This window comes from Populus euphratica, unplaced genomic scaffold (genome assembly GCF_000495115.2).
Source record: "Populus euphratica unplaced genomic scaffold, PopEup_1.0 scaffold2.1, whole genome shotgun sequence".
Taxonomy (NCBI): Eukaryota; Viridiplantae; Streptophyta; class Magnoliopsida; order Malpighiales; family Salicaceae; genus Populus; species Populus euphratica.
Genome location: NW_011499846.1, coordinates 4319442 through 4331111, shown reverse-complemented (window position 1 = coordinate 4331111; position 11670 = coordinate 4319442). Strand labels below are relative to the sequence as shown.

At 32.3% G+C, this 11670-nt stretch overlaps 2 protein-coding genes across 2 annotated transcripts; both read right to left on the bottom strand.

Moving 5' to 3' along the window:
* Positions 1-2704: 2704 nt before the first annotated feature.
* LOC105138239 (uncharacterized) lies at positions 2705-3067 on the bottom strand. Its single transcript, XM_011044286.1, has one exon. The coding sequence runs from the start codon at positions 3065-3067 to the stop codon at positions 2705-2707; it is 363 nt and encodes a 120-aa protein (XP_011042588.1).
* Positions 3068-5232: 2165 nt separating this feature from the next.
* Positions 5233-9628, bottom strand: LOC105133275 (zinc finger CCCH domain-containing protein 63-like). Its single transcript, XM_011037203.1, has 8 exons — positions 9456-9628; positions 8141-8900; positions 7624-7809; positions 7439-7540; positions 6964-7113; positions 6454-6633; positions 5713-5810; positions 5233-5613 (listed from the first exon to the last, which is right to left on the bottom strand). Exons 2-8 carry the CDS (start codon positions 8897-8899, stop codon positions 5475-5477), a joined length of 1614 nt encoding a protein of 537 aa, XP_011035505.1. The 5' UTR covers position 8900; positions 9456-9628; the 3' UTR covers positions 5233-5474.
* Positions 9629-11670: the final 2042 nt, after the last annotated feature.

The window sequence follows — 11670 nt, the reverse complement described above, 5'->3', positions numbered from 1 at the left end:
ATCAAGACAAGAATCAAATGATACATAAGTTACAGAAAACATAAATATATATATGGGTTTTAAAAGTACAAAAATTCACTTTAAAATAATTAAAATTGTTCTAAAAAAAATTATTTTATATCTTCATTTCTGTTTATTATTCAAAATATACATCACAATAATTTAATTTTACTCATCAATCATTTTTAATAATTTAATTATTTTCTTTTCATTAACATTTAATTTACAGATATATAAAATATTCTTAAAAATTAACCATAATATCCTTAAAAGATTGTTCTTGTAAAAATAAAAAATAAAAAGCCATCGACATTTCATTGTGCCCCTAAACTCATCGCATTGTGGAATGAAAAAATATAATAACTATTTTGCCCTTATAAAAAGTCATTTAACTAGCTGTTAAGGGTAATTTAGTTAGTCTTTTCTATATAGTTCATTTGTTATTCTTGTATTGATTAGGGACAAATAGATTTTTTAACATTTTGAAATTACTAACAGTCTTAATAGCAAAATTTTTACAATTGAGGTTGAGGGGTGTTCTGATTTTTATGTCTTGCTAGCATAGTTAAAGGACTACATTGCTCTTAAAAAGAAAAAAAAAACTTGTGTTGAGGTGTGTTTTCATATTTCATCATGTTTTTTAATTATAATCAATGTAAATAAAAGAAAATTTAGTATTTTAACTATATATATATAACAAAAGATGGTTAGCGCGTACATCCACCACGTGTTAGGGAATGAGAGGTGTCGATACTTATTGAATGATGTGTGTAGTATTTTTCAATAACCAAGCGTTGTTTTTCATGATAGTATTGAAAGCATCGCACCGCTTTCTTTTAGGTGGTTAGACTTATGTGCATGACATGGCAAGGATTGAGCTCCAATAAAATTTATTTATTTTCTCTCTCCTTGTCTTATATTCTGTTTCTTTTTTTATTTTTTTATTTTTCTTCTTAGAAGGTTATTTTATTTTTATTCAATTTTTTTTTTATTGAATAAATTAATTGAGACATTTTAATAATATTTAGAGGGTATATTTTTATAATATTGACAAGTGTTTATTTATTTTATTGGCTATTAATTCATTTTTTTTATTTTTTTATTATATTATTTAATTAATCAAGATTATTGAACTAATTCTAATTAATGACTTGAATCCCATATTTTTCCTGCTTTTTTTTAATGTTATTTTATTTTAAAAAATTAACCCAATCTCTATTTCTATAACCATTCACCTTCATTTTATTTTATTTTACTTTGTACAAGACATCACGTAAAGTTAATTGTCTTCACCTCTGACCCTGCAGTTTTTTCAGGACTTGCATCATTAGAAACAAAGACGACCACTTATAACCCCAGTCAAAGAAATTAAGATAACCCATTGGAGATGATCAGTTTTACTGCCACCTTTTTTTATTTTTTATTTCCAGTCAGTTTTCATGCGTCTGGAGGAACGTGACAGAGCACCCACCCACCCACCACCTCTCGAGTCCAAGCAGCATTCATGGATATTCTTAGTGACCAAAAACAAAAAAATAATGCTTGGAATTTGCTCGTGTCATTCATATTGCTTTTAATTCTTGGTGCAATGTCCTTGTGTCACTTTACTTGTGATGCCAGTTTCCAATTTGACTATGAGGAACCAATTAAGGTGTTTCATCTTAACGTGTGGGGTTTCTATAAGAAGACGCAAAGCGCCCCAACACACCTTAAATTAATGTTCCACATAATATATTATTACTAAAACCCTTTAAATTTGTGATATTTTATTATTTTCTTGGTAGTGATGATTATGGAAGCTTGGGTGCTCGAACGTCTGATCGATATTGAATTCAGAACATACAGCACTTTCGTTTCTGGGTACTTCTAATCTTTAACGTTATCCATATTGTCTCTTGTCCATACCCAATTACTTACCATGGGCAATTATTTGAAAGAACACATTGAAATTGCCAGTCAATGCACCAAATGGCCTCATTTTAGCCTCTCTTTTTTTAAAAAAATTAGGTCTATATATATATATATATATATTCAACACTATAGATACGATCCTAAATGATATTTAAGCTCTAGCTAGCCACTGGTTGTTATCTTACGTCTTCCATTTACATGATCTATATAGATCAACTTTAACGGATCAAGTTGGAAAGCAAAATCCTGGCGGGTTCAAGCTCTACTTATTTTAAAGGCCAAAAAACAAAAGCTGCGTGTCTCTGCAACACTCTTTGTTTCTAATTACAATTGTTGGTGGACAAATGGCCATGGAGTTTCCTTTCTTTAACGCCGAACCACTTTATAGTAGAGAGAATGTTCGTTGATCCGATTGATGACTAATCCCTCCTCTTATTTTTGAGAATCGTGATTAACTCCTCGCCATGGCAACTAACAATAACAACCCTATGTTGAGCTTGGCAATTCAATTAAATGATAAAAACTCTCAAATCTCTTCTTGGTTCAATAAACTTAATTGGGGGGGCTCTTCTTGATTGACGTGTACGTAAACCTCCAAACATTTACGCATGAAGCCTCAGCAAAAAAAAAAAAAAAATCTGAAATCAAAATTAAATGATGGCTATTTTTCACGTGACAATATATAGATGTATATATCCGGTTCCGATAACTGAGAAGATTAACAGAAGTTAAGATTAAGAAAGAAGCTAAGAAGACTAAATATTAATTAGTGTAAAAGGATGATCAACAAAAACTAGAGCAATAATTTCCTAGACCTTGAAGGAGTAATTTTGATAACTAGACCAGGGAAAACATCATCGGGATCATGAATATGAGGATTCTCCTCCACGATAAAAGGGTCACCACACTTATCACTGATGGTGTGAAGGGTTTCTCCTTCCTTTACAATATAAATTTCATCGCACGGTCGGTCCAATACATGATTGCCCTTGACAGCAACAATATCATGGTGATGATCATCATCGTATGTGGGAGATGCTTCTCTTAAAGAAGTAAACAGTATTAGGGCAAGAAGGACTAGGGCACAATACCACGTAGCTGCATCAGCTATGGACGTTGATGTAAACATAGGCTTGTTTGAGACCTTGGAAGCCATGAGAGGATTAAAGAGAGAGGGGTGTGGAGAAAGAAGATGTGGGGATCCTTGGGATTTTATAGAAAGATGGGAGGTTGAGATGATGGGCCACGATTGAGGTGTGAGGAAGAGGGGTCAGTCAGTTTTGGCGGTTTTTTATGGAGGAGGTGGGTGCTGCTGGGGACTTGACAAAATGGCCACGATTGTGTTGCGTGATTCACCTTCTTGATGAGCCAAAGATTCGCCCCCAGAATGACTTCTTTATGGAAAACGACTTTTATGCTTGTATGATGTCTGATTTGGTTGAGTTTTCTAAAAAACTAAAACCCTAAACATCCCCTGACGAAGTGGATTATTGAGGGGTTAAATTATAATTATTATTTATTATAGTATAATTTTGGGGTTGGATTTACTTGCAAAACCAGACAATATTCCCAGATTCTACAGTCATTATTCTCTCCGGGAGCTGTGACTTGTGAATTTGCAAACCGCTCCATGCAAGACAGGAACTTTTCAGCTTAAAACTCCACTTGAAATATCGTATCAGTTTGGCCTAAGCTAGCATATCCCATCAGCCTTCGAAAATGTTTTTTCCCTCTTTCTTGTTTGGATAAATAAGGAGATTAATGGAGGAGGAATACATTCTTTATTTGGATAAAAGAAAATCAGTGGAAGTTAAATAATTTTTTACACTTGTAGTTAGAAAGCCAAGGGATTAAGTGATAAATAAAGTTGAAAAGAATTAAAAAGATAAAGTATATATATAAAAAAAAAACTATAAAGCAATTTTCCCTCGATATGAGGATGAGAATTTGAAGTTAAAAACCAACCTGCACTCCTCTTTTCCCTTCATTCGAAATTTACTTCCCAAACAAGATAAAGATATCATTAATCTCCATTTCTCTCCCTTCCATGCCCTCCATTCACTTCTTTCCCAATCAAACTGTTAAAAAATGGAGAATAACTTCGGACGAAGAGCACGAATTATAATCAAATCCACCCGTGGGTTATATATATATAAAGTTGAATGTAAGAAATAAATCTAGCCGGATCATGGATTTAATTATGTTTAATAACTTTATTTTTATTATTTTATACTTAATTATATAATAATAAAATTATAAAATTATAAAATCAAGTATTAATTAAATATTAATATTTTTATTTGAAATTGTGATAATTTAAAAAAAAACTAAAATAAATTATATATTTTAATTCAAAATCAACTATATATAAAGTGATAAAAAAAATAAAAAGCTAAAAAACAAAGAAAACTTATTTTATTATTTATATAAACAGTGCAAGCTGTTGATTTCACCTCAATTTTTTCTTTAATGATTTTAGTATAGTGTTAGTTATTTCCCATGCAATCAATACCTGGATCATAGAAAAAAAATTTGACTGTCATTAAATTTAGTATAACGGTTTCAACTTAAAAAGTCTAGACATGATGTTTTGCTTAGCCCAAATTTGAGATTAAATTGTATGAATTATTTGGACATAACCTGGTTTATAGTAAGCAGTTGATTTTACCTCGAGTCTTTTAATGTTTTTAGTATAGTATTAGATTATTTCTTATGTTATCATTCCGGCTTAGACAATAATTTGAAATATAAAAATGTTATATTCACATTATATAAAACTTTCTGTATTGTTGCTAAACTTGATATAACAATTCAAATTAAAAAAATTATAATCAAATTTTTTGTTTAATTTAAGTTTTAAATTAAATTATATAAAAATTATCCCAATATAATATAATAAATTAAAAAAAAAAAGAATAAAAAACTAGATTCATCCTATACATTCCACAACTAGATTATAAACTCTACTAGATTAAATTATTTTTTTAATTTTATCATACAATAAAAAATATAAAAATTGATTTACAATAAACTTAATACTAAAAAATTTAATATTGATTAATAAAATTCAATAAAAATTTGATATAAAAAATGAAATAGAAAGAAATCAAGGGAAAGAAAAAGGCTCAGGAACCGCGTGAACCGACAAGCTATCTCTCGCATAAAAAGAAAATATCGATCCCCCAAAACTCGAATCCACAGCCTTCGGCTAATTAGAAACACAATGTTAAACAATTGAACTGCAAGGAAAAATGTTTTAATACGATTAAAAGATATGATAACCAGGTTTCACGTTCAATAATATAGAAAGAGAGAAAGAAAGGTGGCAATAAGAGAATTTCCATTGCTAGAGAGATCATCAAGATAATTAACCACACTTTGTTCGAGTTCTAAAATTACTTCCAGAACCCACAATATGAATACAGAGATGGATTCTTATGTAGCTTTGGAAAAGCTACAGAGAAGCTTTTCTATCGATCAATCCGTTCAAACTCTATACAAAAACAGAATTTGGGGCAACCAAATTTTACAGGTCAGGCAGCTATAGAAAAAATATACGCTCCTTATGAAGCCACTGTGTGTTCAGACCATTTCCACACGTTCAGCAAACCAGTTCCATCCCCGGTGAAAAATAGGTCATCCGGACCTGCTTGAATTGTTCTGACTACTTGTTTTGAAAAGATCCTGCCCCTCTCACTAAACCTAGAATCAAGAAAGGACAGATACAGATATACAAATCACATGGGGTGCCAAAGATATAGAATATTCATCGACTGGAAGCGGCAAATGAAGCACACTTACGATGGTAGCTCATATAGGCGGACAGACTTGTCATTGCAAGAGCATAACAGAACTGGTTTGGTTGCTGAATCATTTACCCCGCAGAGGACAAGGGCACCCTGTAATAAGGCCATAAAAAATCCATGCTAGTTCAGTAAAATTATTAACATGAAAAAAACAATTAGAAACAGGTACCACCAAGAAAGATGTTGACTTGTCAAGTGCTAGCATAGCAAATAAACATGGGTTATCCATCATACAAATGTGTTTGTTTAAGCCGCATTAACCTTACCTTCAGAGCCAGATTAATCATAGTGTCTTTGGATCATGTTTTGCAGGGTAGGTTATTTAGGGGGATGCCGGCATTGAGTCACAATCCAATCACACCTCAAATAAAGTTCACTTAGTTTGAATTGATTTGCATGTCCGTATGAGTTAAAATTGATTTGTTGAAAGGACCGTTGAGATTATCTATTCAATCAACTTAGTTCAAAAATTGATTTGTTGAAAGGACCGTAGAGATTATCTATTCAATCAACTTAGTTCAATACACGTATTCAAAATAAGATGTTACACGAACAAGGCAGACCATCTCACACAAGCATGCATGAAAACAGTGACATTAGAAACATGTTCAAATATTTCACAGGTGCTTCCACTTGAATTTTGGGAGGCAGCCACCAGAGAATTTACTTTTTTTGTAAATAGAAAAGCCAAGAGAGTGACAACAGACTAAAAGAATTGTTGGAAAGATTAACTTACATGATACTCGTCATGTGTATAGATCACTTCGAAATGGCTCTCATCAGAAGCAAACCAGACTTTTACTGTTTGATCTAATGAACATGACAAGAGATGCTGATTCCAGCAAATAAGGGACATCACAGCATCAGCATGCCCATTCAGTGTATAAATACACTGTAAAGCATCAAGGTCCCACACCTAAAAAAATCAAACAAACAAACATATAATCTTCATGCACATTAAGAGAAAAAATGAACATAAATTAAAATGTGTGTAATTTCTTAGGAACCAAAGAATTATTAGCATCAAGATTACTCTAAATAATGGACCCTCAAACATTAACCCACTTACGGTGAGATTGCTTGCAAGAAAGCAGAATAATTCACCCCATCATTTTAATTTTCAAATGATCCAATTACCATTTTTGTGTGTAAAGGATAGTCAATGAATAGCAATAAAAGCTATCTTCGGCACTAAATCAGTACTGGGTGTAAAATAAAAGGATAGAAAAACCATAATGATGCCTACCCTTATCGTACTGTCCGCGGAACCAGAGTATAGCCACTTGGCTCCAACAGCCAAACAGGTCACGGCACCTGTATGGCCCTCCAAAGATGTAGCCAATTGAAAAGGATTTTTGCTCTCTGTACTACCTTTCCAAGCCAAAATAACACCGTTCTGAAAAACAAGAAATTAAATAGAATTTATTTTACATACAAGATTCTACACTGGAAGCTGTACAGGAAAAAAAGAAAAAAACTAACAGCCCATGTGTGTAACTGGTTATGAAAGCATGGACCAAACAACTCAGACTATAATAGTGTCATTCCCTTACATTGAAGAACATAAAACAAGAACAACCAAACAGATAGCTGGTGCTCTAGAATCAGCTTAAATGAATCAATGCCCTGACAATCAAACGTTGATTTGAGAAACAGCGTGCTGAGAGTGACAAAACATAGATCACTTTAGCAAAATCCTGGATGGTGATCACGCTAATTACCTGTGCCCCAGCAAAGAGCATATTGCAAGCAGCTGTCATTGCATAAACCTGCCCAACCGGCTCATAAAGACTAAAGTCAGCTTCTGTCTGAATGTTCCATGCCTGCAAGAACATATACAAAGGCCCCTTCAGCTCAGAACCATAACCAACTAGCATGAAGTACTCAAATTAAGGTGTAAGCTAACCTTAACAACATTTGGCATGCCAAAAAAAACCCATGAGCCCACACTGATCAAAGATCCAATAACATCACCGAGATTCATCACCCTGACAGATTGACCAGTACAGCAATCCCAAACACGTACTGTTCCATCAGTGCTGCCTGAATAAAGTTTATCAGATCCTGAAGGAAGCGCAATACCCGAGACCGCCTGACATGCAAAATATAGCCATAAATAAACATCAGCCAACAAAAAATATTGCCTCTACCAGTTTAATGATGAGATTCAAAAGGACTGAAACAAAATAAATTCCTGAACGTAAGCTACAATGTAACTTTCTTTTCACATTTAACAGCAATAAACACATTGTTTAGTCAAAATCTCAGGTAAACGGATTTGTGATAGTAACATAACTCTGCTTCAAAGGAAACATCTTTACATTAAGGCATCAAGCACAATTTTTTCACACTCAAGTACTGGTGATTGTAAAACACAAAACAGAATAACATCCCGAGAGCAAACAAGTTATCACAACAATTACCTCACTGTGCCCGCTGAGCTTTGCCAACATCGAAAACCCTGCCCCATGAAACCACGAGTGCAAGTACTGGCACCCCTTGCCTTCAACACAACTGTCTGACATCCACCGCTCACAAGCCTTTTGTTGGTCCTTCTGAGGAATTTCAACTTTGGGCACAGAACCTTCAGTAGTCGAAATCACTGTATCTTTTGGGCTATCTTCAATGTACTTGTGTACTCTTATCCTCTTTAGACCTTCTGACTCAGTGGCAGAAACATTGCAATTCAGAGCAGTTCTATCTTCAGAACCACCACCTCCAGCGGATAAAACCAACACATTTTTATGGTCGAGGCACTTCCTCAGTAGATCCTCAGAACCAGGGCAGGTGCTCTCCTGATTGTTTATACCTTCCAGTCCATGGCTTCCAGTTTTCAAAATGGACCAATTCTTAGCAATATATAGAGGGAACTTCCTTGGCAAGTCCTCGTAATTAAAACCGGGTCTGCTCTTATTGCTTTTATCTTCTAGCGAACCACCTCTAGTATTTTCACCCAACGCATGCTTTAGGCTCTTCTTCAGTTGGTGCTTTGAAGCTTGAGACTGCTTGAAATTTCTATGGTAAACGTTCGGGGCTGGGAAATCTGTGTGCAGAAACCTACATGGATTTCTGTTACACTTCCCTTCTTTCCAAAAATAGCAAACAGCATTATTTTTTGCAGATCCTCCACCTCGTCCTCCAACTCGTGTGTGATTACGAACAGTCAAGGTCTTAATCTCCATGCTATAGAATAGAAACAGAACGCAAATAAACAATACCGATCGAAACAGAATCTACACACGAATTAAAAAGCCAGTCTTTCACTATTGTCAGACCACGACCACTGAAAAACCTAACCAGAACCGAAGAAAGCATAACAAAATCATCCCAAAATCCAACGTTTGAATCTGATTCCGCGTTATTCCGTCCAGAATTGGTTGATTTCTCCACAAAACTAAAGCTAATGCAAAGTCCATGAAGATAATAAAAAACCCTAAATCTTGAACTGCAATTACTTGATTCACCCTTGGTCATGACGATCACAGAATAAATGATATCACCGATCTCGAGAAACCCAAATTGAAATAAAATCTCTAACCCTAAAAACACAATTACGATATCTGATTGCAGATCCAGAAGCAAGCGATAATAAAAACGAAAGGAAATCCAAAAATGAAACCCTAAGAATCGAGCAAGGGCATTGATAATTGAAACCGGTCGCCGTCTTCATCGACATCGTGGCGGTAGACGAGGCGATTGACCGAGCGATCGTAGCGACAGAGAAATACGCGGACAAACCTGATATAGTGAGAGAGAGCTTCTTGCTGACGTTCTTCTTCTTCTCTTAATTGGATAGGGTTATAGATCGAGCGATTCAAGGTTTTATAAGGATCGGCGGCACGATAGAACAACGATGGTGTTTTTTATTTTCTCCTTTTCTTTTAGTTTTCAGCACTTGTAAGGGTAAAGCCAGTTGCCAGGTAACTGGTTTTAAGGGTGTAGCAGGATGGGGTATGGGCTCTTAAATACGAAGACTTGGGGGTTGTTAATGTGTCTAGACTTGCACCTCCACTTTCGAGCCCAACGGATATCACTAATACTGGGCTTGTGATTGGGTTAATAGGTCTCGGCACAAACCAGGGTGAAAGGCCCATCAGAATCACCGATCCGAAGCTTGATGAGCCAAATAATTTCAAGTCATTTAAAAACAAATCTGGACTACAATTCATTATTTTTATTAAACTAGATTAATTTAATAATATAATTAAAATTATAATAATAAAAAATTATTTATTTAGAGATTAAAATTTTTTCTATATAATTTAATATAATTCATATTATTTTTATAATAAAAAAAAAATATAGAAAAAAAAAATTTAATCTCTAAATAAATCAAATGTTAAAAGATAAAACTTAAAAAATATAAACTTAAAAAAATGATTTTTTGGACATTGTTAGGGTTAGATATTTTTTTATACTTAAATAAATATTAAAATAAATGGAGATTATCACATATTGGATGATGTATTTTTAAAAATAAATATAGAGTAATTAATTTAATTTAATTTAAACTTTTTTTAAAAAAAAGTTAAATCCAGCAAAAAATAAAATATAAAAAAACCCTAAATATTTTAAAAATTAATGAAAAATCATATATATATATATAGAGAGAGAGAGAGAAAGAGAGCCCAGTATCTTATTAAATCAAATATTTGAAAAACATGAGTTTAAAAAATTGAAGGAAAAAAACAATATACGAACTTTGTAAAATTCTTTAAATTTGGGTTAATCCCTCAAATTCACAACTCATTAAATCTTGAATATAGGGTGAATAAAAAAACTCAATATAATATTGAAATATGAAATAAATAAAAAATCAATTTAAAAAACTTGTTAAAGTTAAAAAATACCAATCAAAATAATAAAAATAAAATTCCCAGAACCATTCAAAATAAAATAAATTGCAATTAAATGAATGAGAGCCAAGTTTAAAATGAAAAAAAAATAATGTAGAATGAAATTAAAAAACAAATTTAATTAATTAAGTTAATTTAAGTTAAGAAAATAAAAATAAAAATAACAAATACTAGATCCCATATAAAAAAAAACTAGATGGTTTTGTTGTGAAATGTTGCAAAGACATGGATGGAAAACAATGAACAAAGGGAAAAAAAAATTAATAGTTGTAAAACCACTAGAAATTAAGTCAACATGCCATTTGGAGAGGTAGCCCCCGCCATAGCAAATAAAAAAACACAAAAGAAGTTAGGTTTTACCTATTATGAGCCACTATATGTGTTGTGAAAAAACAGCAAAGCAGCTCATCCGCTGATTTTTTAAAAAAATACGATAGTAATTTTTTATTTTTTATTATTTATTTATTAATCAAACTACCAAATCATTTATGAGATCACATGATAATCACGGAAAAAGTGGAAAATACCAACATATTCCTGAAAAACAATTATATAAATTTTTCATTCCAAATAAAGTAAAGTAGTTACAAAGTGCATGTCAAAAAAAAAATCTAGAAAAGATCGTGGATCAAGTTTTTTTTTTTTTTGTTAACTCTTAAAGGTAACCAAATAATTTAATTATTTAAAATATTATAAAATATCAAAAAAGCTCTTAAACCAAAGTTAAATTATTATTTTTTTGTTTTTAGAGGTAAACAAGTAATTTCATTGTGCAACAAAATTACTCATGTGAATTTTTTAACACAATCACATCATGTAACCATTGTAATTCACGGTAAACTAAGGCTAACGTATATTGGTTTCTTCATGCTTCTTATTAATTACTCTTTACTCTCAAATATGAGAACCACGTAGATTTTTTATTTTTTAGATTTAAAAAGACCATATGGTCTCCAAAAAGTTGAATTGATCTAATTGATACAATTTCCATGTAATATAATTAATCAATTAGATTACTGGCTCATGTTTTGGCTCATGTTTAGGTTAGATCAATTTTTTAAAAACATAAAAAATTCAAATATTACTAATGCATTTTT

Bases quoted from the DNA above. Each gene is read 5' to 3' on its own strand.
- LOC105138239 (XM_011044286.1), bottom strand. From the start codon at position 3,067: ATGGCTTCCAAGGTCTCAAACAAGCCTATGTTTACATCAACGTCCATA.
- LOC105133275 (XM_011037203.1), bottom strand. From the start codon at position 8,899: ATGGAGATTAAGACCTTGACTGTTCGTAATCACACACGAGTTGGAGGA. The intron at 7,541-7,623 runs GTTAGCTTACAC...ATGTTCTTGCAG, and splicing joins GCATGCCAAATGTTGTTAAG to GCATGGAACATTCAGACAGA. The intron at 6,634-6,963 runs GTAGGCATCATT...TGATTTTTTTAG, and splicing joins CCGCGGACAGTACGATAAGG to GTGTGGGACCTTGATGCTTT.